Below are 27,961 nucleotides of genomic sequence, written 5' to 3'. Positions count from 1 at the left end.
AACGGGCAGCCTAATGACCATTTCGCACAGAGGTGCTTCTTTCGAGGTGAACCATGAGGTACCATGGTTTAGCCTCAGAACTGGAATAGCCTCAGAAGAAGCAACGGTAGGACTATCTGCTGCATGCCTTCTCGCATGTTTGGTTGGTAAAGCTGCCACTTTGTCCTACATGAACTGTGCACACTATTTTGTATGTGCTTGTGACTTTTTGGATCTTGATTAAAGGCACAAAATTTACTGCAGTGCCAGATCTTTGTTTCTTCATGTTCTTATTGCAACCTTGACTAAAATTATCCTGAGCACGCAGAGCGATTCTAGATGATGTGTAGTGTTACATATCCCATCCCTCTACTCCCACTACGCAACAATCTTGTAGTGTCGGTGTTTATACAATCTCTTAGATCACATGCAACAGATCCCTTACTTTCCACCTTTTATCAGTTTTAACATTACTGACTGACCTTTTTAGCTCTCTAGATTTTTTTTTTTTATCCTTTACCTGATTTATGTAATTCAACAACTATTTCTCACAGGTCCTTTGTTGGATCCGTTGTCATCAGGACATCAAAATAACTAACAAAGTCAGTACATCTCTTAAATAGGAATAGACAATGACATACAGTGGTGTGAAAAACTATTTGCCCCCTTCCAGATTTCTTTTATCTTTTGCATGTTTGTCACACTTAAATGTTTCTGCTCATCAAAAACCGTTAACTATTAGTCAAAGATAACATAATTGAGCACAAAATGCAGTTTTAAATGATGGTGTTTATTAATTAGTGAGAAAAAAAAACTCCAAATCTACATGGCTCTGTGTGAAAAAGTGATTGCCCCCCTTGTTAAAAAATAACTTAACCGTGGTTTATCACACCCGAGTTCAATTTCTGTAGTCACCCCCAGGCCTGAATACTGCCACACCTGTTTCAATCAAGAAATCACTTAAATAGGAGCTATCTGACACAGAGAAGTAGACCAAAAGCACCTCAAAAGCTAGACATCATGCCAAGATCCAAAGAAATTCAGGAACAAATGAGAACAAAAGTAATTGAGCTTTGGGACTCCAGCGAACCACAGTGAGAGCCATTATCCACAAATGGCAAAAACGTGGAACAGTGATAAACCTTCCCAGGAGTGGCCGGCGGCCAAAATTACCCCAAGAGCGCAGAGAAAACCCATCCGAGAGGCCACAAAAGACCCCAGGACAACATCTAAAGAACTGCAGGCCTCACTTGCCTCAATTAAGGTCAGTGTTCACGACTCCACCATAAGAAAGAGACTGGGCAAAAACGGCCTGCATGGAAGATATCCAAGGCGCAAACCACTTTTAAGCAAAAAGAACATCATACCAACAGTAAAATATGGTGGTGGTAGTGTGATGGTCTGGGGTTGTTTTGCTGCTTCAGGACCTGGAAGGCTTGCTGTGATAGATGGAACCATGAATTCTACTGTCTACCAAAAAAATCCTGAAGGATAATGTCCGGCCATCTGTTCGTCAACTCAAGCTGAAGCGATCTTGGGTGCTGCAGCAGGACAATGACCCAAAAAACACCAGCAAATCCCCCTCTGAATGGCTGAAGAAAAACAAAATGAAGACTTTGGAGTGGCCTAGTCAAAGTCCTGACCTGAATCCTATTCAGACGTCGTGGCATGACCTTAAAAAGGTGGTTCATGCTAGAAAACCCTCAAATAAAGCTGAATTACAACAATTCTGCAAAGATGAGTGGGCCAAAATTCCTCCAGAGCGCTGTAAAAGACTCGTTGCAAGTTATTGCAAATGCTTGATTGCAGTTATTGCTGCTAAGGGTGGCCCAACCAGTTATTAGGTTCAGGGGGCAATTTCTTTTTCACACAGGGCCATGTAGGTTTTGATTTTTTTTTTCTCACTAAATAATAAAAACCATCATTTAAAACTGCATTTTGTGTTCAATTATGTTATCTTTGACTTATAGTTAACGGTTTTTGATGAGCAGAAACATTTAAGTGTGACAAACATGCAAAAGAATAAGAAATCAGGAAGGGGGCAAATAGTTTTTCACATCACTGTATACAAATATTTTTGAGTTGATGCAGGTTAATGCGAATTCTGTATGCAAATACATGCAGCTTGAAAATAAACCAGTTAAATCACACCATCTCCCAGTTAAATTCCAACATTCCATTGGTTAATTTCCAAGCTACATAAATTTGCATACAAAATGTACATAATCCTGCAGGAATACAAGGCATGGTCAATTTGAAGCAAGAAAACCCAAATTAATTACATTTTGCTTATTTTTCAATCAATTAGCAAACTGGAAGATACTTTATACTAATACAGATTCTTAAAGCTGAATTCCAGGCACAGGTTTTGCTCTTACCCTTAGTATTGCTTAGGGGTTTTTATATTCGTGTAGTGTTTCAAACAGTCATTATAGTCAGTCAGGAGACTGTTCTTTCTTGCATTGTTGTTAAGGCTCATAAACCTGGTTTCAGAAAATCCTCCTGTTGAGCTGAACAGAGTGCGATGAGAACCAGACTTCCCCTGGATGTGGATGCACTGCATTATGGGAGATTAACATGTGCCAACGTTTTAATCAAGATTTACTTATCTCCTAGAGGCTTGTACACACGTCCAACAAAGTGCATGACCAACTCCACGACAAACCTTAACCTTCCCCGTTCACCAACCAACTTGTTTACATACTGCGTGCAAGCAAGCTACAAACTGCACTACATGGCTGTATTTAAAACAAGAGCACATCATTCAAAGGACTTGTACACACGTGGAGCTATCAGCCATAAGTCATGTGAGCTGATCTGTCAGGTGGATCGGGCAAACCACCTGCTATCAGTCGCTCATCTAGTCATTTGTCATGCGCACACATGCCTGACAGGCCAAAATTAGATGACAATTGGGTGGATTTGTTGGACGTGTGTACGAGCCTCAAGTCAGCAGCCTTTATCACTCCATATAATTGTTTTGCTATTGTTTCACTTACATATAACTTAGATAGACTTATTCTGATATGGTTTTATTGCTCTCTTTCCAGCTTGGTGCAAGAAAATCCTGAAGTTGCCATGGACTCTATTGTTCATATGACACAACACATTTCCCCAACTCAGAGAGCTGAAATTGTGCGAATTCTCTCCACCATGGACTCCCCACCTTCTACATAGAAGCCTTGTGAGCTCGGACCTGTCCATTGGTTTAAAATACCAATGTAAAAGAAAAACCAGAGCTCACATCTGGCTCATAATTTTCACCTGTAGACTTATTTACATGCTGCCGAGTTATGATCGGGTTTATGTACTGTAGATCTTTTTGTGTTTGAAGGTAATATTGTGGATTTTCTCTGAATAATTAAGAATTATTGGAGGAATGAAGAGTACAGGCCCAGCAGCCAACCATCCCTACTTCATGTTACAGAATGGTTCATATGGGCATTGGGCAGTCCCCCACATTATAATACATATCTGCCTTAATGAATGTTATGTAGAAGGAACAGGCCTTCTGCAAATCTGTAGCAGAGTGGAGAGCAGGTCCATAGTCTTCATAATTATGCCTAGCACTTGTGTACCACTCAATCTGAAATCTCACCCAGCTAGAAAATACATATATTGTTACCCATCAAAGACAAGGGTATAGATATATCTGTGGAGTAACTAATCTGAAATATTTGCACCTTTTGCAGGTATAAAACATATCTGCTTTACTTTATTTATGCCATTTTACAAAAGCACTTAAAAGTATTTTCTAATTAAATTAACATTTTTTATTTTTATTTCTTAACCTATTGGCATTCCCCAGATCTCCCTTTTAAAAAATATATTAATGATGCCTGTTGTATAACACTGATTAAATGTGGTAATGTGATTCTTTTTTTTTATATCAGAAAACACCTACATTTTCAGCCTTTCAGAAAGAGAGGGAAAAAAAAGCCAAAGACTGAAATTAATCCAAAATTGAAAAAAATATGCATTTATTTAGAGTTTGTTTGAAGCGTAGGACTGGCACCACGGCAAAGGGCAAGGAAAGATTATTTTTTTTTTGTCAACATGTTGTCCAGCATCAAAAGCCAAACAAGCTGTATGTGACTGGAAGCCCTGATAAGCCACTGTGACTTCTCCCCAAGATTCTCTCTGCTGACCTATCAAATGACTAAAGCTCAGTGCAGCAAACACTAGGAGGGGATTTCACAGTGTGGCCAGAATGACAGGTTTTCCAGCACATTAGACCGCTTTATGGGTTTTGAACAAGCAATTATTTAGGCACCTTACTTGTTAGCGTTGTAACCCTGTTCTTGTCCTTTTCTCCTACTTTTAGTGCTGTCCAGTCATGTCTAACGCTGTGATTCAGGTAGATCTGCTCCATCTCTTTTCTTCTTGAAACTAGGAAACACCATTTTTAAATTTCTTGCCTGCCAGTTCTGTGACCTCAATGCCACACCCAGTTTGTTGTATATTTGGCACCACTTGGGTTGTGTGCTTATAAGACAAAATGGTGCTGGCAGTTGGGAGGGTTGTGCATGGGAGGGTAGCACTCTCTGCTGGCAGAAGTGTTGCTGAAATAAATTAAGGAAGGCGTGAACATATCACACAGTTAAGGAAACATTTTTCTGCCATCCTTTCTACTACTATTACACAATTGCCTATTACATTTCTCAGACCAAGGTGAAATGTATGCATTTTATGTCTTCAGCATATGCAGTCTAGTAGTGAATATCAACTAATTGGACTGGGCCTGTCTGAGGAGACACCATTTCAACATTCTGCTTGTTGAAGTTCTCCGTTAAATGTCAGAATTGGCACTATGGTGCGCCTGACCATATTTTCCTGTGTTTTTCTTTATTCGGTGACACGTTTGCATATTATGCTGACCTGCATGTGTAGTTTTATCACCGCTGTTGCTGTATGTGGCTGCATGCGATCACTGTACCTGGCAGCCCACTGGGTTTTCTGACTTCAGCTGCACAATGACATGACCCATACTAGCGGTTTCTTAAACAAAATAATTCTTGCATGAACCTCACATTGTATGCATGTAAATCAAACTAAAACGGAGAACGTATTTTTCTACTAGAGAATCTCGCCTTACAGCATCTCATCACATCAAATAACAATTGTGAAATATTCACTGACCTTTGTGAAATAACACTCCTACACATCAAATTATACAAATACATGCTAAGAAATGTGCCAGGGCCGTGTCATCACCAAATTAAAGGACACTTGAAAAGCTTAAATATATCAGATCCATCTCTTCATGGAGTATTAAACACAATTTATTTTCATTTGCTCAGGTGACTGCATCTCTTGTCAGTGGTCTGTTTCTCGCTGCCACTCACAAAGTATCCCCAGTCAAACCAAATGGATCTAATAACTCACAGGGAAAATTAGGGTTTCATGCAATTTTTTTTAAATTTCCTAGTATTTATTACAGATACACATACCATTTTAAAATGGAGCGTGAAGATCCTTTACCATAAATCGCCACCCCTCAATTTTGTACAGACAGAAGACGCAGAACATAATGTAAGCGGTAGGGCAAGGACTAAATGCGACATTATATTCATGGTATGCATGTTAAGCCCCCAAGACCAGATTTAGTGTGGCAGAATGTGTCGATGATGGTTTCAGTCATGATGGCAAAGGAGTTATTGCCGGTTGTAGCTTACTGTTACTGATATTGTTACACCTTTACAGAAATTAAATCTGCAGTTGTGTGTTTTTAAGAATTGTATTATTTTCTTTTTAATTTAGGAGGTAACATTTTAAAAATACATTTCTGTTTTGTTTGGATTAGTAATATAGGTATTGTACTTTAATATTTTTATTTTTTTTTAAAGTTTTGTAGCTATAATTCTTAATTGAAAATTGTGTAGTTCTGTGGACTGTTTTTTTCTGTTGGTATACTGTATTTTCCAGGGTTTTTTTTGCATTTGGCTTAACCACTTGCCGACCGCACACTCATAACGTGCGTCGGCAAAGTGGCAGCTGCAGGACCAGCGACGCAGTACTGCGTCGCCAGCTGCAGCCTAATTAATCAGGAAGCAGCCGCTCGTACGAGCGGCTGCTTCCTGTCAAATCACGGCGGGGGGCTCCGTGAATAGCCTGCGGGCCGCCGATGGCGGCTCGCAGGCTAGATGTAAACACAAGCGGAAATAATCCGCTTTGTTTACATTTGTACGGCGCTGCTGCGCAGCAGCGCCGTAAGGCAGATCGGCGATCCCCGGCCAATCAGCGGCCGGGGATCGCCGCCATGTGACAGGGGACGTCCTGTCACTGGCTGCACAGGACGGATAGCGTCCTGTGCAGCCCGGATCTCAGGGGGGGGAGCAGGTAGGAGAGGGAGGGGGGAATTTCGCCGCGGAGGGGGGCTTTGAGGTGCCCCCCCCGCCACCCACAGCAGGCAGGAGAGATCAGACCCCCCCAGCACATCATCCCCATAGGGGGGGAAAAAGGGGGGCAATCTGATCTCCCTGCCTGCACCCTGATCTGTGCTGGGGGCTGCAGAGCCCACCCAGCACAGATCAATCAAACCAGCGCTGGTCCTTAAGGGGGGGTAAAGGGTGGGTCCTCAAGTGGTTAAAGGAGTCATCAGGCAAAAAAAAAAAAATGAGTTTCACTTACCTGGGTCTTCTACCAGCCCCATGCAGCCATCCTGTGCCCTTGTAGTCACTTACTGCTGCTCTGGTCCCCCTCCGTCAGCTAGTTTAGTTTTTGCTGACCTCTGGGTCGGCGGGCTGCATTGCGTACATTTTTACGCATTCCCGCTGGTGCAGGAACATTAACACATAAATTTTTACGCGTGAGTGGTTCCATGCGTAAATTTTTAAAAATGTATCTGTTAATGTTCCTGCACCAGCGGGAATGCGTAAAAATGTATGCAATGCGGCCCGCCGAACTAAACTAGCTGACGGAGGGAGACCAGAGCAGCAGTAAGTGACTACGAGGGCACAGGATGGCTGCATGGGGCTGGTAGAAGCCCCAGGTAAGTGAAACTCTTTTTCTTTTTTTTTTTTTGCCTGATGATTCCTTAAATCTGTTACTAGCCTTAGTCAAGCAATCCATGTGTACATGATCCCCAGAGCACCCAAGAGAAAGTTTCTGTTCTGTTTTCACATTTATTCATGTTACAAGAAATCTGTTTGAAAAAAAAAATGCTTTTCTGATGGAAGCTCTCACTCTCCGGGACACGAGCTGGTCACAGATGCCCCCTCGTACACAGTAAGGGTAATTTTCACCATGGCCTTGATTCATCAAGACTTATCGAATCAATACCTACAGCTCGGTAAAATATCGAACTCGATAAGTTGATTTCAGGATTCATCAAAGTTATCTACAGCTGTTAGTGAGCATTTGGTAATCATGCAATAAAACAGAAGAAAGTGCAATGCATGAAAGTGGGTGTGGTTTAGCGTTACATTTAGAATTCGTTATCTCCTTCACTGCTCTGTCGTTATCCCTGTCAGATCATTGCTGACAGAGAAGATGGAGCCATTTGAAGTGGTTATGTATCAGCTGAGAGTGATTCAAAGGCGCAGAAGGGCAAGAATAAGGTCTAGAACCATATCAATTTGAAAGAGAATGGATTTATTTGCTATACCAGGACATCTGCATTCCTCTTGAATCATCTTGTAAGAGAACCCAGCAGTGCCAGGATTAACTAAATTGCTAGCTGTACTACATTTTTTTCAGAAAAGGCTCCTATCAAGCTGCAGCTGGCAAAATTGTGGGATTGTCCCAAACCACTTCCTGAATCCTGGTCCAGGTGTTAAGCCCTATTCAGAATGTTGCTGTGTGGTGTTCAAAGGACTGCCTTTTTACCCACAATTCAACGGGAATCTTATGGCCTTGTGTTAAATTACCGCTGTAAAATGAAAATATCGACACGTTGCCGAATGTTACCGCATTGTTATCAATATTTTATCAAAATAACACCGAATGCGGAAAAACCTTGATGAATACAACTAGAAATCGATAAACTTCGAATTTGGTAATTTAACGAACTGGAAAAAGTCTCAAAGACAATGATGAATGATTTCTAGACGCTGAGTGTGCTCAAACTCTGCATAAGACGTGACCGACCATTGATCATTGTCTGCTTTCCCCCAAATGCAGAAATTGTGCACAATCGTGTCTAGAAAAGAATTGCAGCCTGCAGCAGTTTCCCACACAACACATGCAGTTTTTCTCCATAAAGGAACATAGTGCTGCCTCCACAACACTGGTATAACCTGAAGACATGCTGAGTGCACCGGTAACACCGGCCCCTAGTAAAAATGAGACCATGCAGAGTTTACTCAGGTGTAACAATAGCCCCCACAACCCCTGCCATCGCAGTGAGGCCCAGGGCTAATTGGGCCCAGTTCTGGTGCAAGAGCAGCTGAGGTTCCTCTGTCACTCCCCCCGCAGCGTAGCTTCATACTTTAAAGCACTCCTGAAGTGAGAGGAGTGTGGAGGCTGCCATATTTATTTCATTTTAAAGAGACACTGAAGCAAACTTTTTTTTGCCAATTTTACCTTCTGATTCGCTTCAGTGCTTTTATCACAAGTAATCCGCCGTGTCCCTGCCGCTAAACGAGCGCTGCTGAGCCCCCAAACCCCCCTGCAAATATCCACGACCAACTTGGTCGTGGATTTTGCTGCACTGAGAGGCAGAGCTTCCAGCTGTAGCTCTGCCCCTCCTGATGTCAATTGCCGCACGATTCGCCGCCTCTCCCCACCCCTCTCTGTGAAGGCAGTGTGGGAGAGGCGGCGATGCACCACGATTGACGTCAGGAGGGGCAGAGCTGAAGCTGAAAGCTCTGCCCCTTTCAGGAAATGCCTGCCGGATTGTCCCCCGGGATTTGGGGGCTCAGCAGCCCTCGTTTAGTGGCGGGGACACGGCGGATTACTTGTGATAAGAGCACTGAAGCAAATCATAAGGTAAAATTGGCAAAAATAGTTTGCTTCAGTGTCTCTTTAAACAATACCAGTTGCCTGGCTGGCCTGCTGCTCATCTGCGTCTAATACTTTTAGCCTTAAAACCTGAACAAGCAGACTTTAGTCAGAAACATCTGATCTGCATGTCTACTACCTGCATACTCATTGCAGGCATGTGATTTAGATACTACTGCAGCCAAAGAAATCAACAGGTCTGCCAGGCATATGTTACCGTTTAAAGAGAAATATATATGGTAGCCTCCATATACCTCTCACTTCAAGTGCACTTTAAATTCCGTGACTGTTACAATACATATTAGTCATGCTGATTTCATTTACCCCCCCCCCCCCCCCCAGTGTTTTTTCTTATAAATTAGCTTCTACAAAGTAATATTGTAAAAGTATAAATGTTTAAAATTTCCCTCACCTACTGACCGTTTGTATCATTGCTGCTTTTTTACTGTTTAGTATATGTGTATTTACCCATCTTGGATCATGTTTAGACAGGAAGGATGCAGTTTTGACAAATATGCACCAATGTATCTGTTATTCTCGGCCTATCAGCTCTGACTGCTCTGCAATGTCATTTTTCAGCTTGCTGGTGCTGGATTTCTCTTTTTTTCACGTCTGTGTAACCATAGCAAGTAGGTACATGGGTGCTTCATTGCCTAATATTGTATCACTTGAAGTAACACCAGTCTGATGATAATGTGCTCAGTTTACATGTGATCTGACTTGTGATTCATCATCTCTTGTGGAATAAGTATGGACATTCAGAGAAGTGTTGAGGTTTACCTGCTTTACTTTCAGTTTTAGGAAGCACTTTACCAAGACTCCTACCATGGTGTAGGTGATTGTGGGTCAGTTTGTAAGACTCTCTGAAGATGTTGCTGTCGCTGGCTTTGCATTGCTGCAGTCACAGTATCTGGGCGATTAGTGCTCTCCCACCACACTTCAACTTTGTACACATTTCCATGTATAGCTGAGGAGGTAGAAACATGGATGTTTCTAAAGGTCTACAAAGACCAAAAAAGATGCCATGCTTTCATCAGTGTAGATCCAGCAAAATGCGTCTCCAATGAGTATGACTGACCTCCACCTGTGTGATGGGATGGCCTGGGAAAGTCTTTCTTTAACAGAACTAAATTGCAATATTTCTTCTCTCATAAACCTACCTGCAGTGTGAACATTCCTGTTACTGATATAAATACATGTTCCGTTGTGGACGCTACAGCAGCCTGAGACTGTCTGCTTAGTAATGTTAAATTACCTCTATGAAGAACAAAGATCATGATAAGAAATATGTTGTAGTAATATTTATGTAAAACGATGTGATGTGTAAGTGGTGTTGATTTAGCTTTGTACAGAATATACATACAACTGTATAATTTGGCCAGTAAGCGTTGTCTCTACAATCAATTATGCTATAGCTCATGACAGTGGAATTTAGGTATTAGCATTAGAGCATTTTCTAAGTAGTATAAGAAATGCACTGACATAATTAGAGTTCTGCTTTTTACCTTTTTGTTAGCTGTGAAGCATTAGAGGTGTTTGCTGTGCGTTTGGGAATGATTTCGCTGCTGTAGTCCTGCAGTGCATCTAGAAGACAAGGTGCTGCCTATCTTCAGGTTACATTACATGCATTGATGGGTTCACATGCAACCCTGAGCAGTCAGCTGATGTGACTATAGTGTTTAATCCTTCATTTTTCTTTAGTGATTTAAGTGTTTTGGTATGACACCAGGTCACAACTGGCAATCTTTATCCGCATAGTTGACAGGATGCCTAGCACAGAACACTACAGACAGATCAATTACACATCGATGTGTGCATGTGATCATATATGGCATGGGACACACAACTCCGAGATCTACATAGTTTGTGTAATTAGTGTTTGCAGCTACTGTTACAGATCTCAGATGTTGCTCATATGACAATCTGTCCCTCATCTTCATGCATTCTCTGGACTTCTAGGTATTTAAGCTGCCTATTTGTATCCTGGGACTACCCAGCAATAGATTATCACAGGAGTATTTCCCACCTGGCCAATAGACTTTCCAAGAGTAGAATCATACTTGTTTTTAATATGGCAATAAGCATCACCATGCTACTGTTTACATAACAGCACAGGATAATGAAGGTACCATAGCCATTTATACAATAGAGGAAGGAAATATATGGGTTGATTTCTGTCATGTGAAGTTTCTGATGCAACCATTCCTTGTGACTACTGAGGAATATATTATAACCCATAATATATAATGACTCTAGGAACCTGCAAGGAACTTTCTTGCAAAACATATTGCCAATGTAGGACTGGCAGAGGATTCTATCCGTTATTCAAGAAGTGACACCTGCCTGCCCCTTATTTACAATATCATATAAGGAACTGCATTACATGTCTTTGTAGGTAAGAGTGGTCCTAATGTAGATGTCTCAGTGACAACGACAGCTATGGGCCGATGCTGGAAGCAGCCATGTGCCGCTAGGAATGTCTTCCTCACAGTCTGATATGATAGTCAAGTCCAATTGCAGTACAAGTGCCGATTCCTTTCAATAACAGGAAGTGGAACAATCTGAGACCAGTTGCGGAGAGATTTTTGGCCTCTTGTATTATCTATATGAAGGAATGCATTTAGTAGCCAAGGCAATATACTGTGATGTGAAAGCATGAGCATTCTGAACTAACAGATCTGCAGCTTGAATTCTCAAACGGAGTATATTGGTAAAGCACTAATTTAGAAGTTCTATGTTAGCAGTGACATGTTTGGAAGTACTGTTACGGTACATGAATTATTGTATACAGTAGTGGCATCATTACATTTACCTCAATACACAATAAAACAAGCAACTGACTTACTGTGTCTGCATTATTTATTATACTTGCATTGAAAATTCTTGTGTGATGGTCAGAGGTAGGAAGTCTTCCTGCCTGGACTCCTGCTGCTCTGTTGATTGGTTCTATCTGGGGTGGCATTGCATTGGCAGTCATCAGGCATAGAGGAGGACACAAAACACTGCATAGGCCACATTAAGATGGTAGATATGGTAAACTATCCTATCAAAATCTGCTTTTATCAGCTGATCATAGCTGAAACATTCTACTGATGAATTTTAACCACTTAAAGACCACTCCACGCCAATTGGCATGGATGCAGCAGCTTAAGGTCCTGGGGGCGGGGATTGCAGGAGATTGTGCGGGCCAATGCACATCCGTGCTTGGATGGCTCCGCTCCGCCTTCAGTCTCCCAGTGGTGATCACCACTGGGAGACTATTAGACGGTGAAACCGCCATCTTTTTACTTTGTACAGTGCTGCAATCTAAGGCAGCTGTCCCCTCTAGAGGCTCAGCAGTGTTCGGCTATCATAGGATGATGCCTATGACAGCTGATCACGGTGAATGGCTGACGGGAGGAGGGAATGTGGGGATTACAAAAAAATGAATAAAAAAAATATACATTTTTATTGTAAAGATAATGAAATATTTACAAAAAAAACCCCCAACACATTGGAGGAATGATCAGACCCCACCAACAGAAAGCTCTGTTGGTGGGGAGAAAGGGGGGGGGGTCACTTGTGTGCTGAGTTGTGCGGCTCTGCAGCTAGGCCTTAAAGCTGCAATGGCCTATTTGTTGAAAAATGGTCGTCTTTAGGTGGGTTTAAAGCGAACCCGAGGCGGGGTTCTTACATCGCAATCCCCATACAGAGGCTGGGTCTGCCTATAGAGCCCAGCCTCTGTTGCTATATAGCTTCCTCCAAAGCCCCCTTCTGTGTGCTGTGAGACCCCATTAATCAGAGCTGCGCTGTCGACACGCAGCGTGCCGCAGTGCGCTGTGTTTACCTCACTAATGCCAGTCTCGCCGCTCCCCGCCTCCTGAATCGCTCCAGTCCCCGCCCACGTCCCTTCCCTCACCGCTGATTGGAGGGAAGGGACGCAGGTGGGGACCGGAGCGATTCAGGAGGCGAGCCAGAGTGGAGACTGACAGTGAGGTAAACACAGCCGCGCTATGGGGTCTTGCAGCGCGCAGGGGGGCTTTGGGGGAAGCTATATAGCAACAGAGGCTGGGCTCTATAGGCAGACCCAGCCTCTGTATGGGGATTGCGATGAATCCCGCCTCGGTTCTCTTTACCACTCCGGTTCTCAAGTGGTTAAAGTATCCCCAACTTTTATTATGAAACTGTGAAACAATGGAAGGTGGGATAGTGTTATTTCATTAGACTGAGTGGAATGATTTTTATATTGAAGTAGACTCATCCCTGGTTTCATCAATGAATTTGAGTAACATGATCTTCAGAAAGGGCTCACATTTTTATCAGCTATGCCTAAAGCGTATAATTTAATGCTTCTTCCATTTCTTACAATAATACTGTAATGTGCAGTATGAGTTTTCAGCAGCATTGCATTGTATGGTAAATCAGTGCCGGTCATAAGTACAGTCATAACAGTAACAAGCCGCAGCCAAAAATAGATCACCTGTGTCACCGCAGGTGAGTAATAGGAATTACTGGATGAGCCTGACTCATCCTTTACAATAGTAGCTAGTTTTTTTGAGGGAGAGTCAGGCTCGTCCTTAACGCTAGGGAGGTTAACCACTTGATGACCCAGCCTTTACCCCCCCTTAAGGACCAGCGCTGTATTTGCTGATCTGTGCTGGGTGGGCTGTGCAGCCCCCAGCACAGATCAAACACCAGGCAGAGCGACCAGATCGCCCCCCTTTTTTCCCCACCAGGGGGATGATGTGCTGGGGGGGTCTGATCGCTCCTGCCTGCGTGTGGCTGGCGGGGGGGGGCACCTCAAAGCCCCCTCCACCGCAGGATTCCCCCTCTGCTCCCTTCCCCGGAGATCCGAGGCTGCACAGGAACGGATCTGTCCTGTGCAGCCTCTAACAGGCTCCTGCCTGTCATGTGACCGCGATCCCTGGCCGCTGATTGGCCGGGGATCGCTGATCCGGTACAACGCTGCTACTGTTAGCAACGTTGTACAAATGTAAACAAAGCGGATTATTTCCGCTTGTGTTTACATTTAGCCTGCGAGCCGCGATCGGCGGCCCGCAGGCTATTCACGGAGCCCCCCGCCGTGAATTGACAGGAAGCTCGCGCGAGCGGCTGCTTCCTGATTAATTAGCCTGCAGCCGGCGACGCAGATCTGCGTCGCTGGTCCTGCAGCTGCCACTTTGTCGATGCGCGTTATGAGTGCGCGGTCGGCAAGTGGTTAAAGCATATATGTGCACTATTAATAATTCCTCTAAAATGATTTCACAATACACAAACTGGTATAAGTAAAGTAAATTCAAAAGCGGACATTCAGTTCAATGGGCTACAAACTGTGTGTTGCTGCAATCCTGTAATGATCAATGAGTTGCAAATAAATATCTCTTTGCATTAAAATTTCATTTCAATGTTATGCAGTTTGAACTTGGACCAATCAAAAGAACATCCTGTCTATTTGTATTGGTTTAATTTCAAGCTGCATGTAAATAATTTCTATTTCTATATGCATTCAACTTTCATTTAATTATATCTCATTGATCATCACTATTGAGGCAAAGAAGTCACATTTGAAATGGTTAACCATTTTAGAACATTATAGCAGGCTGTGAATGAAACAAAACATGCAAATAGTGAATATTACGTAAAACTCAATGGCAAGAAAAGCATGATCAGCTGTACATTTTTCAATCCTCTATACTACGGTAGCTGTTTGATTGCATCTCCTGCTTGAATCAGTTGGATCACAAAGAATTATAATATTTCTACTGATCCAATCAATAGTGAAAATGGATTATTTGGAAATCAAATCTGTCAGACTGCATACACAGATTTTCATATGAACTTTCAATAGTCTGACCTATAAAATGGCTGTGACTAGTCATAAAACAGCTCAATTATTCTGCATGTCAACTCATTGCCCTTACAATTCTGTGAGCCTGTTCACTTTACTGCGTTGTAACAGATTGTGTTATTCTAACCGGCTGCTTGCAGGCTTTGAATTGATGTGCATGGTATAACACACTTGCATTTCCCACACATAACGTGCACACACAATGTGAATCTAGGCTTAGGGTCTCCCCCTCCCCAATAAATAAATGAACCCATCTAATGCCCCCACCCCACTCCCAAAATTCCCACATTACTATTACACAGCTTCCTCCCATGTGAATCTGTGATCAGCAGGGAGCATCTGGATGTAGAAAGGTGAATCAGTGCAAAGGAGGAGTTTCCTCTTGTGGAAGGGGACACACATGCTCAAACATTCCCACATTAGCGTATAAATAGACTGAGGGGCATCTTTTTTTTCATTAGTGGAGATGAGGGAGGTAACCAGAAAAAAAAATATCCTGGACTTCGCTAATAACTGCAGTCATCAAAATTGGATCAGTGTATCACATTTTTTATATCTGACTACTTTAACGGGTTATTCCCAACAATGTTCCGTAGCAAGAAACAATCCTCATCTCATGCTCTTATGATGGTGGCAATACACTGATACAATATTCTGAATGTAGCACCTAGTCCCATTCTCTCCGATCACTGCAATGTTAGCTGTGGACCTTCACTGCTCCCCATTCCATTAGTATGTTAAATATGTGAATGGCATGAGCTTGAAGCACTGCTGGCCTTTACTCAAAGGAATTACACTAGGTTACAACCCTCCCTAGAAAAATAATGAATTTAGCTAATTCTGGTGCTTTTCATGTCCCACTCAGTGATCCATTATTATTACCTGTAAGTAATGCTTAGGATATCCAGAAGCCCAATTATCACTACTTATTTCAGCTGGGATTTTGCATAAGTGTCTGAAAATGGAGAGAGATGGCAACGCACAATATTCTGGCAACATAAGGGTTAAAACTAGGAACTACCTAAAAATATCCACAGAATACAATACAAAGATCAGAATAATGCATTTAATGGCTTGCATTCTGAGCTATCTAGTTAGAGTGCTTAGGAAGGGTGAATCGAGCATTAAGCTTTCAAAAGCAAAAGATCAAAGTAGCTGCTTTTAATTTAAACCTTTTGTTAAATTTTTAGTCTAAAAAAAATAAAGGGGGATGAGAGATCAAAAAATAAAAATGGCAACAAACTGAAGCTTTGTAGCTATTTGTATGTTGCCGCTCTCACTCTCAATTTGAGCCACAAAATAGGTCAGCTGCATAACAGATCAATCTCCCAACAAATATTTAAAAACAAATTGAATTGCACACCCAATACCCATCACAATTAGACCAGGCACAATAACTAAATTAGCAATTCAGCAAAATAATTGGAAATGCGATTCGGCTTGTTCTACCACTATCCCTGGAGGCTTTATCCCATCTACAGGAGGAGGGGACCGAGGGAGAGACTCAGCTCTACTAATTCTGCAACTAATTAGACACATACTTGTAAATGAAGTTGTTTGTTAGAAAGTTGAAATTCTCGGCTTCCTCTGTACAAAAGTAATTTCATATTGCCACTCTAGTTATTATTTGTCACATTATTCTTGGAATGTTCTTATTACGGGGTCACAGGTGGGAAGCACATCGCCAATACTGGTGCATACACAAAATTGTCACTTAAGATCGGTTCTATTTTGCCTGAATTTTCTGAACATCTGTCCTATATGAAGGCATTCAAACTATTATTTACAAAAGAAATAAATATGCGTTACTTTCAAACTGTTAAATTTTAGCATCACCAAAAAAAAAAAAAAAATTAGACATGAAATATTACAAATGTAGGTTTTATTTTTTGCCTCTATATGTGTTGGTTTTAATTTCAAGTATTGTAATTACAAAATACTGTTGGATGACTACTTTGCAGTAAAGAGGTGTCTGGATTCTAATTATGTCACAAAGTAATGGCTTCTATAGTATTAGGGCTAGTGCACAGTGCTTAGTTGCATTTAACTCATTGCCCATACAATACAAATAAATGCAAATTTTGAAGCTGGAATCAAGCCTGGGGGAACCGCACATGGTTTTCCCACATGCAGAATCAATCCAGATGTGACAGCTTATGTTAATCAATGGGCTGGGCCAGTGGTAAAAAAAACTACCGCCTGCTCTACTATTTAGCAAACTGCATGCAATTTCCATCGCCGACAGTCAGAAGCAAAAAAATCATTCTGCAGACCAAAGTGTGATCCCTCCCTGAACATGGATAAAGCAAGCACACCCCCACGTTAACCACTTCCCGACCGCCGTATATACAATTGGCGGCCGGGAAGTGCACCCCGCAAGGACCGCCGTATAGACAAATGGCGGCGGTCCTTGTAGGGGCATGGGCGGAGCGATCGCGTCATCCGTGACGCGATCCTCCGCCTCCGCCTGGTGCCGCTCACCCGCCGCAACATCCCGCCGGCCATACGGAAGCGCCGGCGGGATGTTAACCCGACGATCGCCGCATACAAAGTGTATAATACACTTTGTAATGTTTACAAAGTGTATTATACAGGCTGCCTCCTGCCCTGGTGGTCCCAGTGTCCGAGGGACCACCAGGGCAGGCTGCAGCCACCCTAGTCTGCACCAAGCACACTGATTCCCCCCCCCCTGCCCCAGATCGCCCACAGCACCCATCAGACCCCCCCCCCCCCCTGCCCACCCCCCAGACCCCTGTTTGCACCCAATCACCCCCCTAATCACCCATCAATCACTCCCTGTCACTATCTGTCAACGCTATTTTTTGTTTTATCTCCCCCTCTGCCCCCTCCTGATCACCACCCCCACCCCTCAGATTCGCCCCAGACCCCCCCCCCCATGTACTGTATGCATCTATCCCCCCTGATCACCTGTCAATCACCCCCTGTCACTGCCACCCATCAATCAGACCCTAACCTGCCCCTTGCGGGCAATCTGATCACCCCCCCACACCAATAGATCGCCCGCAGATCCGACATCAGATCACCTCTCAAATCCATTGTTTACATCTATTCTCTCCTCTAAACACCCACTAATTACCCATCAATCACCCCCTGTCACTTTTACCTATCAGATCAGACCCTAATCTGCCCCTTACGGGCACCCAATCACCCGCCCACACGCTCAGATTGCCCTCTGACCCCCCCTTATCAATTCACCAGTGCATTAATTACATCTGTTCTTCCCTGTAATAACCCACTGATCACCTGTCAATCACCTGCCAATCACCTATCACCCATCAATCACCCCCTGTCACTGCCACCCATCAATCAGCCCCTAACCTGCCCCTTGCAGGCAATCTGATCACCCACCCACACCATTAGATCGCCCGCAAACCCGCCGTCAGATTACCTCCCAAATGTATTGTTTACATCTGTTATCTTCTCTAAACACCCACTAATTACCCATCAATCACCCCCTATCACCACCTGTCACTGTTAACTATCAGATCAGACCCTAATCTGCCCCTTGCGGGCACCCAATCACCCGCCCACACGCTCAGATTGCCCTCAGACCTGACCCCCCTTATCAATTCGCCAGTGCATTAATTGCATCTGTCCTTCCCTGTAATAACCCACTGATCACCTGTCAATCACCCATCAATCACCCCCTGTCACTGCCACCCATCAATCAGCCCCTAACCTGCCCCTTGCGGGCAAACTGATCACCCACCCACACCAATAGATCGCCCGCAGATCCGACATCAGATCACCACCCAAGCGCAGTGTTTACATCTATTCTCTCCTCTAAACACCCACTAATTACCCATCAATCACCCCCTATCACCACATGTCACTGTTACCCATCAGATCAGACCCTAATCTGCCCCTTGCGGGCACCCAATCACCCGCCTACACGCTCAGATTGCCCTCAGACCCCCCCTTATCAAATCGCCAGTGCAATATTTACATCTGTTCTCCCCTGTAATAACCCACTGATTACCTGTCAATCACCCATCAATCACCCCCTGTCACTGCCACCCATCAATCACCCCGTCACTGCCACCCATCAATCACCCGCTGTCACTGCCACCCATCAATCAGCCCCTAACCTGCCCCTTGCGGGCAATCTGATCACCCACCCACACCAATAGATCGCCCGCAGATCCGACGTCCGATCACCTCCCAAGTGCAGTGTTTACATCTGTTCTCTACCCTAAACACCCACTGATTACCCATCAATCACCCCCTGTCACTGCTACTTATCAGATTAGACCCCTATCTGCCCCTAGGGCACTCAATCACCCGCCCACACTCTCAGAATGCCCTCAGACCCCAGCCCTGATCACCTCGCCAGTGCATTGCTTGCATCTATTCCCCCCTCTAATCACACCTTGAGAAACCCATCAATCACCTCCTGTCACCCCCTAGCACACCTACCCATCAGATCAGGCCCTAATTTGCCCCGTGTGGGCTCCTGATCACTCGGCCAAACCCTCAGATCCCCCTCAGACCCCCTTCCGATCACCTCCCCAGTGCATTGATTGCATCTATTTTCCCCTCTAACCACCCCCTGAGACACCCATCAATCACCTCCTGTCACCCCCCTAGCACTCCTATCCATCAGATCAGGCCCAATACAACCTGTCATCTAAAAGGCCACCCTGCTTATGACCGGTTCCACAAAATTCACCCCCTCATAGACCACCTGTCATCAAAATTTGCAGATGCTTATACCCCTGAACAGTCATTTTGAGACATTTGGTTTCCAGACTACTCACGGTTTTGGGCCCGTAAAATGCCAGGGCGGTATAGGAACCCCACAAGTGCCCCCATTTTAGAAAAAAAGACTCCCCAAGGTATTCTGTTAGGTGTATGACGAGTTCATAGAAGATTTTTTTTGTCAAAAGTTAGCGGAAATTAATTTTTATTGGTTTTTTTTTCACAAAGTGTCATTTTTCACTAACTTGTGACAAAAAAAATCTTCTATGAACTCGCCATACACCTAACGGAATACCTTGGGGTGTCTTCTTTCTAAAATGGGGTCACTTGTGGGGTTCCTATACTGCCCTGGCATTTTAGGGGCCCTAAATCGCGAGGAGTAGTCTAGAAAACAAATGCCTCAAAATGACCTGTGAATAGGACGTTGGGCCCCTTAGCGCACCTAGGCTGCAAAAAAGTGTCACACATGTGGTACCGCCGTACTCAGGAAAAGTAGTATAATGTGTTTTGGGGTGTATTTTTACACATACCCATGCTGGGTGGGAGAAATTTCTATGTAAAGTGGACAATTGTGTGTAAAAAAAAATTAACAAATTGTCATTTACAGAGATATTTCTCCCACTTAGCATGGGTATGTGTAAAAATACACCCCAAAACACATTATACTACTTCTCCTGAGTACGGCGGTACCACATGTGTGGCACTTTTTTACACCCTAAGTACGCTAAGGGGCCCAAAGTCCAATGAGTACCTTTAGGATTTCACAGGTCATTTTGCGACATTTGGTTTCAAGACTACTCCTCACGGTTTAGGGCCCCTAAAATGCCAGGGCAGTATAGGAACCCCACAAATGACCCCATTCTAGAAAGAAGACACCCAAAGGTATTCCGTTAGGAGTATGGTGAGTTCATAGAAGATTTTATTTTTTGTCACAAGTTAGCGGAAAATGACACTTTGTGAAAAAAACAATTAAAATCAATTTCCGCTAACTTGTGACAAAAAAATAAAAACTTCTATGAACTCACCATACTCCTAACGGAATACCTTGGGGTGTCTTCTTTCTAAAATGGGGTCATTTGTGGGGTTCCTATACTGCCCTGGCATTTTAGGGGCCCTAAACCGTGAGGAGTAGTCTTGAAACGAAATTTCTCAAAATGACCTGTGAAATCCTAAAGGTACTCATTGGACTTTGGGCCCTTTAGCGCAGTTAGGGTGCAAAAAAGTGCCACACATGTGGTATTGCCATACTCGGGAGAAGTAGTACAATGTGTTTTGGGGTGTATTTTTACACATACCCATGCTGGGTGGGAGAAATACCTCTGTAAATGGACAATTGTGTGTAAAAAAATCAAAAGATTGTCATTTACAGAGGTATTTCTCCCACCCAGCATGGGTATGTGTAAAAATACACCCCAAAACACATTGTACTACTTCTCCCGAGTACGGCGATACCACATGTGTGGCACTTTTTTGCACCCTAACTGCACTAAGGGGCCCAAAGTCCAATGAGTACCTTTAGGATTTCACAGGTCATTTTTGTTTCAAGACTACTCCTCACGGTTTAGGGCCCCTAAAATGCCAGGGCAGTATAGGAACCCCACTAATGACCCCATTTTAGAAAGAAGACATCCCAAGGTATTCCGTTAGGAGTATGGTGAGTTCATAGAAGTTTTTATTTTTTTGTCACAAGTTAGCGGAAATTGATTTTAATAGTTTTTTTTCACAAAGTGTCATTTTCCGCTAACTTGTGACAACAAATAAAATCTTCTATGAACTCACCATACTCCGTACGGAATACCTTTGGGTGTCTTCTTTCTAGAATGGGGTCATTTGTGGGGTTCCTATACTGCCCTGGCATTTTAGGGGCCCTAAACCATGAGGAGTAGTCTTGAAACCAAATGTCGCAAAATGACCTGTGAAATCCTAAAGGTACTCATTGGACTTTGGGCTCCTTAGCGTACTTAGGGTGTAAAAAAGTGCCACACATGTGGTACCGCCGTACTCAGGAGAAGTAGTATAATGCGTTTTGGGGTGTATTTTTACACATACCCATGCTAAGTGGGAGAAATATCTCTGTAAATGACAATTGTTTGATTTTTTTACACACAATTGTCCATTTACATAGAAATTTCTCCCACCCAGCATGGGTATGTGTAAAAATACACCCCAAAACACATTATACTACTTTTCCTGAGTACGGCGGTACCACATGTGTGACACTTTTTTGCAGCCTAGGTGCGCTAAGGGGCCCAACGTCCTATTCACAGGTCATTTTGAAGCATTTGTTTTCTAGACTACTCCTCGCGGTTTAGGGCCCCTAAAATGCCAGGGCAGTATAGGAACCCCACAAGTGACCCCATTTTAGAAAGAAGACACCCCAAGGTATTCCGTTAGGTGTATGGCGAGTTCATAGAAGATTTTATTTTTTGTCACAAGTTAGTGAAAAATGACACTTTGTGAAAAAAAACCAATAAAAATTAATTTCCGCTAACTTTTGACAAAAAATAAAATCTTCTATGAACTCGTCATACACCTAACAGAATACCTTGGGGTGTCTTTTTTTCTAAAATGGGGTCACTTGTGGGGTTCCTATACCGCCCTGGCATTTTACAGGCCCAAAACCGTGAGTAGTCTGGAAACCAAATGTCTCAAAATGACTGTTCAGGGGTATAAGCATCTGCAAATTTTGATGACAGGTGGTCTATGAGGGGCCGAATTTTGTGGAACCGGTCATAAGCAGGGTGGCCTTTTAGATGACAGGTTGTATTGGGCCTGATCTGATGGATAGGAGTGCTAGGGGGGTGGCAGGAGGTGATTGATGGGTGTCTCAGGGGGTGGTTAGAGGGGAAAATAGATGCAATCAATGCACTGGGGAGGTGATCGGAAGGGGGTCTGAGGGTTTGGCCGAGTGATCAGGAGCCCACATGGGGCAAATTGGGGCCTGATCTGATGGGTAGGTGTGCTAGGGGGTGACAGGAGGTGATTGATGGGTGTCTCAAGGTGTGATTAGAGGGGGGAATAGATGCAAGCAATGCACTGGCGAGGTGATCAGGGCTGGGGTCTGAGGGCATTCTGAGGGTGTGGGCGGGTGATTGAGTGCCCTAGGGGCAGATAGGGGTCTAATCTGATAGGTAGCAGTGACAGGGGGTGATTGATGGGTAATTAGTGGGTGTTTAGGGTAGAGAATAGATGGAACCACTGCGCTTGGGTGGTGATCTGATGTCGGATCTGCGGGCGATCTATTGGTGTGGGTGGGTGATCAGTTTGCCCGCAAGGGGCAGGTTAGTGGCTGATTGATGGGTGGCAGTGACAGCGGGTGATTGATGGGTGGCAGTGACAGGGGGTGATTGATGGGTGGCAGTGACAGGGGGTGATTGATGGGTGATTGACAGGTAATCAGTGGGTTATTACAGGGGAGAACAGATGTAAATATTGCACTGGCGAATTGATAAGGGGGGGGTCTGAGAGCAATCTGAGCGTGTAGGCGGGCGATTGGGTGCCCGCAAGGGGCAGATTAGGGTCTGATCTGATGGGTAACAGTGACAGGTGGTGATAGGGGGTGATTGATGGGTAATTAGTGGGTGTTTAGAGGAGAGAATAGATGTAAACGCTGCGCTTGGGTGGTGATCTGATGTCGGATCTGCGGGCGATCTATTGGTGTGGGTGGGTGATCAGTTTGCCCGCAAGGGGCAAGTTAGGGGCTGATTGTTGGGTGGCAGTGACAGGGGGTGATTGATGGGTGATAGGTGATTGGCAGGTGATTGACAGGTGATCAGTGGGTTATTACAGGGAAGGACAGATGTAAATATTGCACTGGCGAATTGATAAGGGGGGGGTCTGAGGGCAATCTGAGCGTGTAGGCGGGTGATTGGGTGCCCGCAAGGGGCAGATTAGGGTCTGATCTGATAGGTAACAGTGACAGGTGGTGATAGGGAGTGATTGATGGGTAATTAGTGGGTGTTTAGAGGAGAGAATAGATGTAAACGCTGCGCTTGGGTGGTGATCTGATGTCGGATCTGCGGGCGATCTATTGGTGTGGGTGGGTGATCAGATTGCCCGCAAGGGGCAGGTTAGGGGCTGATTGTTGGGTGGCAGTGACAGCGGGTGATTGATGGGTGGCAGTGACAGGGGGTGATTGATGGGTGGCAGTGACAGGGGGTGATTGATGGGTGATTGATAGGTGATTGACAGGTAATCAGTGGGTTATTACAGGGGAGAACAGATGTAAATATTGCACTGGCGAATTGATAAGGGGGGGTCTGAGAGCAATCTGAGCGTGTAGGCGGGCGATTGGGTGCCCGCAAGGGGCAGATTAGGGTCTGATCTGATGGGTAACAGTGACAGGTGGTGATTGATGGGTGATTGATGGGTAATTAGTGGGTGTTTAGAGGAGAGAATAGATGGAAACACTGCGCTTGGGTGGTGATCTGATGTCGGATCTGCGGGCGATCTATTGGTGTGGGTGGGTGATCAGATTGCCCGCAAGGGGCAGGTTAGGGGCTGATTGTTGGGTGGCAGTGACAGGGGGTGATTGATGGGTGATAGGTGATTGGCAGGTGATTGACAGGTGATCAGTGGGTTATTACAGGGAAGAACAGATGTAATTAATGCACTGGTGAATTGATAAGGGGGGGGGGGTCAGAGGGCAATCTGAGCGTGTGGGCGGGTGATTGGGTGCCCGCAAGGGGCAGATTAGGGTCTGATCTGATAGGTAAAAGTGATAGTCGGTGATTGATGGGTGATTGATGGGTAATTAGTGGGTGTTTAGAGGAGAGAATAGATGTAAACAATGGATTTGGGAGGTGATCTGATGTCGGATCTGCGGGCGATCTATTGGTGTGGGGGGGTGATCAGATTGCCCGCAAGGGGCAGGTTAGGGGCTGATTGATGGGTGGCAGTGACAGGGGGTGATTGACAGGTGATCAGGGGGGATAGATGCATACAGTACATGGGGGGGGGGGGGGGTCTGGGGAGAATCTGAGGGGTGGGGGGTGATCAGGAGGGAGCGGGGGGCAGGGGGGGGAATAAAAAAAAAATAGCGTTGACAGATAGTGACAGGGAGTGATTGATGGGTGATTAGGGGGGTGATTGGGTGCAAACAGGGGTCTGGGGGGTGGGCAGGGGGGGGTCTGATGGGTGCTGTGGGCGATCTGGGGCAGGGGGGGGGGGGAAATCAGTGTGCTTGGTGCAGACTAGGGTGGCTGCAGCCTGCCCTGGTGGTCCCTCGGACACTGGGACCACCAGGGCAGGAGGCAGCCTGTATAATACACTTTGTAAACATTACAAAGTGTATTATACACTTTGTATGCGGCGATCGTCGGGTTAACATCCCGCCGGCGCTTCCGTATGGCCGGCGGGATGTTGCGGCGCCAGGCGGAGGCGGAGGATCGCGTCACGGATGACGCGATCGCTCCGCCCATGCCCATACAAGGACCGCTGCCAATTGTCAATACGGCGGTCCTTGCGGCGTCCACTTCCCGGCCGCCAATTGTATATACGGCGGTCGGGAAGTGGTTAAACTGATGTATCTGATCTTAATGTTTTTTTTCTTAGCTGTAGTACACATACAAATCATAATATCATCATTTTTTTTTCGCTTCAGTGTCTCTTTAAGGGGGGTAAAGCACACGGTCCTCAAGTGGTTAATCACTACCCCAAATGCCTTGTTGATTCTGGATTGTTCAATTTTGTATGCAAATACTGTATATGTATGTTGAAAATAGACAAATACACAACCCCACAAAGGTGAAATTTGCTTGGTCCACTTTCAAGCTACCTAAATTTGCTTTCAAGATTTGAATAATTCTGCATCAACTTGGAAATATTTGCATCTCATTGACCATTCCTACCTTAGGCCTGGAACCCACTGCAAACCGCAAACGCTAAACGCAACCGCTAGCGTTTTGCCTGAGCGGTTTGCAAGCTGATTCATGCGAGTTTTCGGTCGCGTTTTGCAACAGTGTATTTTTTTCCTCAGCGGTTGTGTAGCGTTTTGCGTTTCGCGTTTTTATCCTGATTGGTCCTGTGAATAATTTTTAATTTTGTTACAGTGTGCTGAACCGCAAAACGCTAGCAGAACCGCTCAGTTTAGGTTTTGCTGAGCGTTTCTGCTAGCGTTTCAATACTTTGCATTGAAGCGCTAACGCTCCCAAAATGCTGCATGTCCTGCGTTTGCGTTTCTGAGAAACGCAAACGCTCCTGTGGAAGTTGCCCCATCCATTAACATTAGCCCAGCGTTTTGGCAAACTGCTAGCGTATCGCAGTGCTGCCAAAACGCTGCCAAAAGCGCTCCTGTGGGTTCCAGCCCTCAGGCTACATACACACATCAGACCATAGTCTTTGGAAAATGAAAGATCACAGACCAATCTTACCACCCTTCATGTAGTATGAGAGCCATACTCTACACAGTCTTTTCTATGGAGCTGAACTCCACATCAGAAAAAAATCTTTGCAAGATGCTGCACACACAGATGCTGTACAGACACAAAAGATCAGTATCTGCAAAAGATCTGTTCCTGCCAAAAATCCATTCCTGCAAATTGCAATGATAGTCTATGAGATCTGCAGATCATCATACACACATGATTTAACTGACATTCATCTGCAGATCAGATCCACCAGGATGGATTTTCAGATCTGCAGATGAATGTCAGTTAAATCATGTGTGTATGATGATCTGCAGATCTCATAGACTATCATTGCAATTTGCAGGAATGGATTTTTGGCAGGAACAGATCTTTTGCAGATACTGATCTTTTGTGTCTGTACAGCATCTGTGTGTGCAGCATCTTGCCAAGATGTTTTCCTGATGTGGAGTTCAGCTCCATAGAAAAGACTGTGTAGAGTATGGCTCTTATACTACAGGAAGGGTGGTAAGATTGGTCTGTGATCTTTCATTTTCCAAAGACTATGGTCTGATGTGTGTATGTGGCCTTAGACATCAGTTTGATTAGTCTAAAGGCTCATACACACATCAGACTATAGTCTTTGGAAAATGAAAGATCACAGACCAATCTTACCACCCTTCATGTAGTATGAGAGCCATACTCTACACAGTCTTTTCTATGGAGCTGAACTCCACATCAGAAAAAAATCTTTGCAAGATGCTGCACACACAGATGCTGTACAGACACAAAAGATCAGTATCTGCAAAAGATCTGTTCCTGCCAAAAATCCATTCCTGCAAATTGCAATGATAGTCTATGAGATCTGCAGATCATCATACACACATGATTTAACTGACATTCATCTGTAGATCAAGCAATCATCTGCAGATCTGAAAATCCATCCTGGTGGATCTGATCTGCAGATAAATGTCAGTTAAATCATGTGTGTATGATGATCTGCAGATCTCATAGACTATCATTGCAATTTGCAGGAATTGATTTTTTGCAGGAACAGATCTTTTGCAGATACTGATCTTTTGTGTCTGTACAGCATCTGTGTGTGCAGCATCTTGCAAAGATTTTTTTCTGATGTGGAGTTCAGCTCCATAGAAAAGACTGTGTAGAGTATGGCTCTCATACTACATGAAGGGTGGTAAGATTGGTCTGTGATCTTTCAGTTTCCTAAAGGTTCGTATACACGTCCGATAAAGATCGTTCGTTACGAACGATTCGTGACGTTTACACGATATTCAAATTAGACTGAAAAGATCGTTCGTAATGAACGATTGTGTACACACGTGAACGATATAAGTATAAAGTACTGAACGACGAACGATAAAAAAATGCGTGCGCAAACGGAAGTGACGTTATGACAGGCAATAAGAACATGCGTTATCGGACGATCTTTGTACACACTGCAACGATTGAACGATTATCTTTCGAAAAAATCCGCCGGGTTGGATCGGTCCGATTGAACGATAACGATCGTTATCGTTCACAAAAACGATCGTTCACACTTTTTGAACGCACGATTATCGTTCCGATTGTCGTTATCGTTCGTTTTTGAACGATCGTTATCGTACGTGTGTACTCAGCTAAAGACTATAGTCTGATGTGTGTATGGGGCCTTAGTTGTTGAAGTGTGTAGCATCACCATGCCTAAAAGGAAAGGGCTCTCTGCAGCCATCAGAAAGAATATATTTTCGTAGGTGCCTTTGAGTCTAGGAAAGGACTTAAAATTATCACCATTAACCACTTGAGGACCCACCCTTTACCCCCCCTTAAGGACCAGCGCTGGTTTGAGTGATCTGTGCTGGGTGGGCTCTGCAGCCCCCAGCACAGATCAGGGTGCAGGCAGGGAGATCAGATTGCCCCCCTTTTTTCCCCCCTATGGGGATGATGTGCTGGGGGGGGTCTGATCTCTCCTGCCTGCTGTGGGTGGCGGGGGGGGGGCACCTCAAAGCCCCCCTCCGCGGCGAAATCCTCCCCCTCCCTCTCCTACCTGGCCCCCTCCTGGAGATCCGGCTGCACAGGACGCTATCCGTCCTGTGCAGCCAGTGACAGGCTGTCTCCTGTCACATGGCGGCGATCCCCGGCCGCTGATTGGCCG

General features: G+C 44.5%; 1 protein-coding gene across 4 annotated transcripts in view; it reads left to right on the top strand.

Annotated features, from left to right (window-relative positions):
* Nucleotides 1–5,988, top strand: part of ACACA (acetyl-CoA carboxylase alpha) — a 421,319-nt gene extending 415,331 nt beyond the window's left edge. For all 4 annotated transcript variants that reach the window (XM_068269366.1, XM_068269368.1, XM_068269365.1 and 1 more), the window contains exon 55: nucleotides 3,030–5,988. In XM_068269366.1, the coding sequence (XP_068125467.1) occupies nucleotides 3,030–3,156 (127 nt within the window). In that variant the 3' untranslated portion in view covers nucleotides 3,157–5,988. The remainder of the gene's footprint in view (nucleotides 1–3,029) is intronic.
* The last annotated feature ends 21,973 nt before the right edge of the window (nucleotides 5,989–27,961 follow it).

This window comes from Hyperolius riggenbachi, chromosome 2, assembly GCF_040937935.1.
Source record: "Hyperolius riggenbachi isolate aHypRig1 chromosome 2, aHypRig1.pri, whole genome shotgun sequence".
Classification (NCBI taxonomy): Eukaryota; Metazoa; Chordata; class Amphibia; order Anura; family Hyperoliidae; genus Hyperolius; species Hyperolius riggenbachi.
This window is presented reverse-complemented; position numbering and strand designations above follow the sequence as displayed.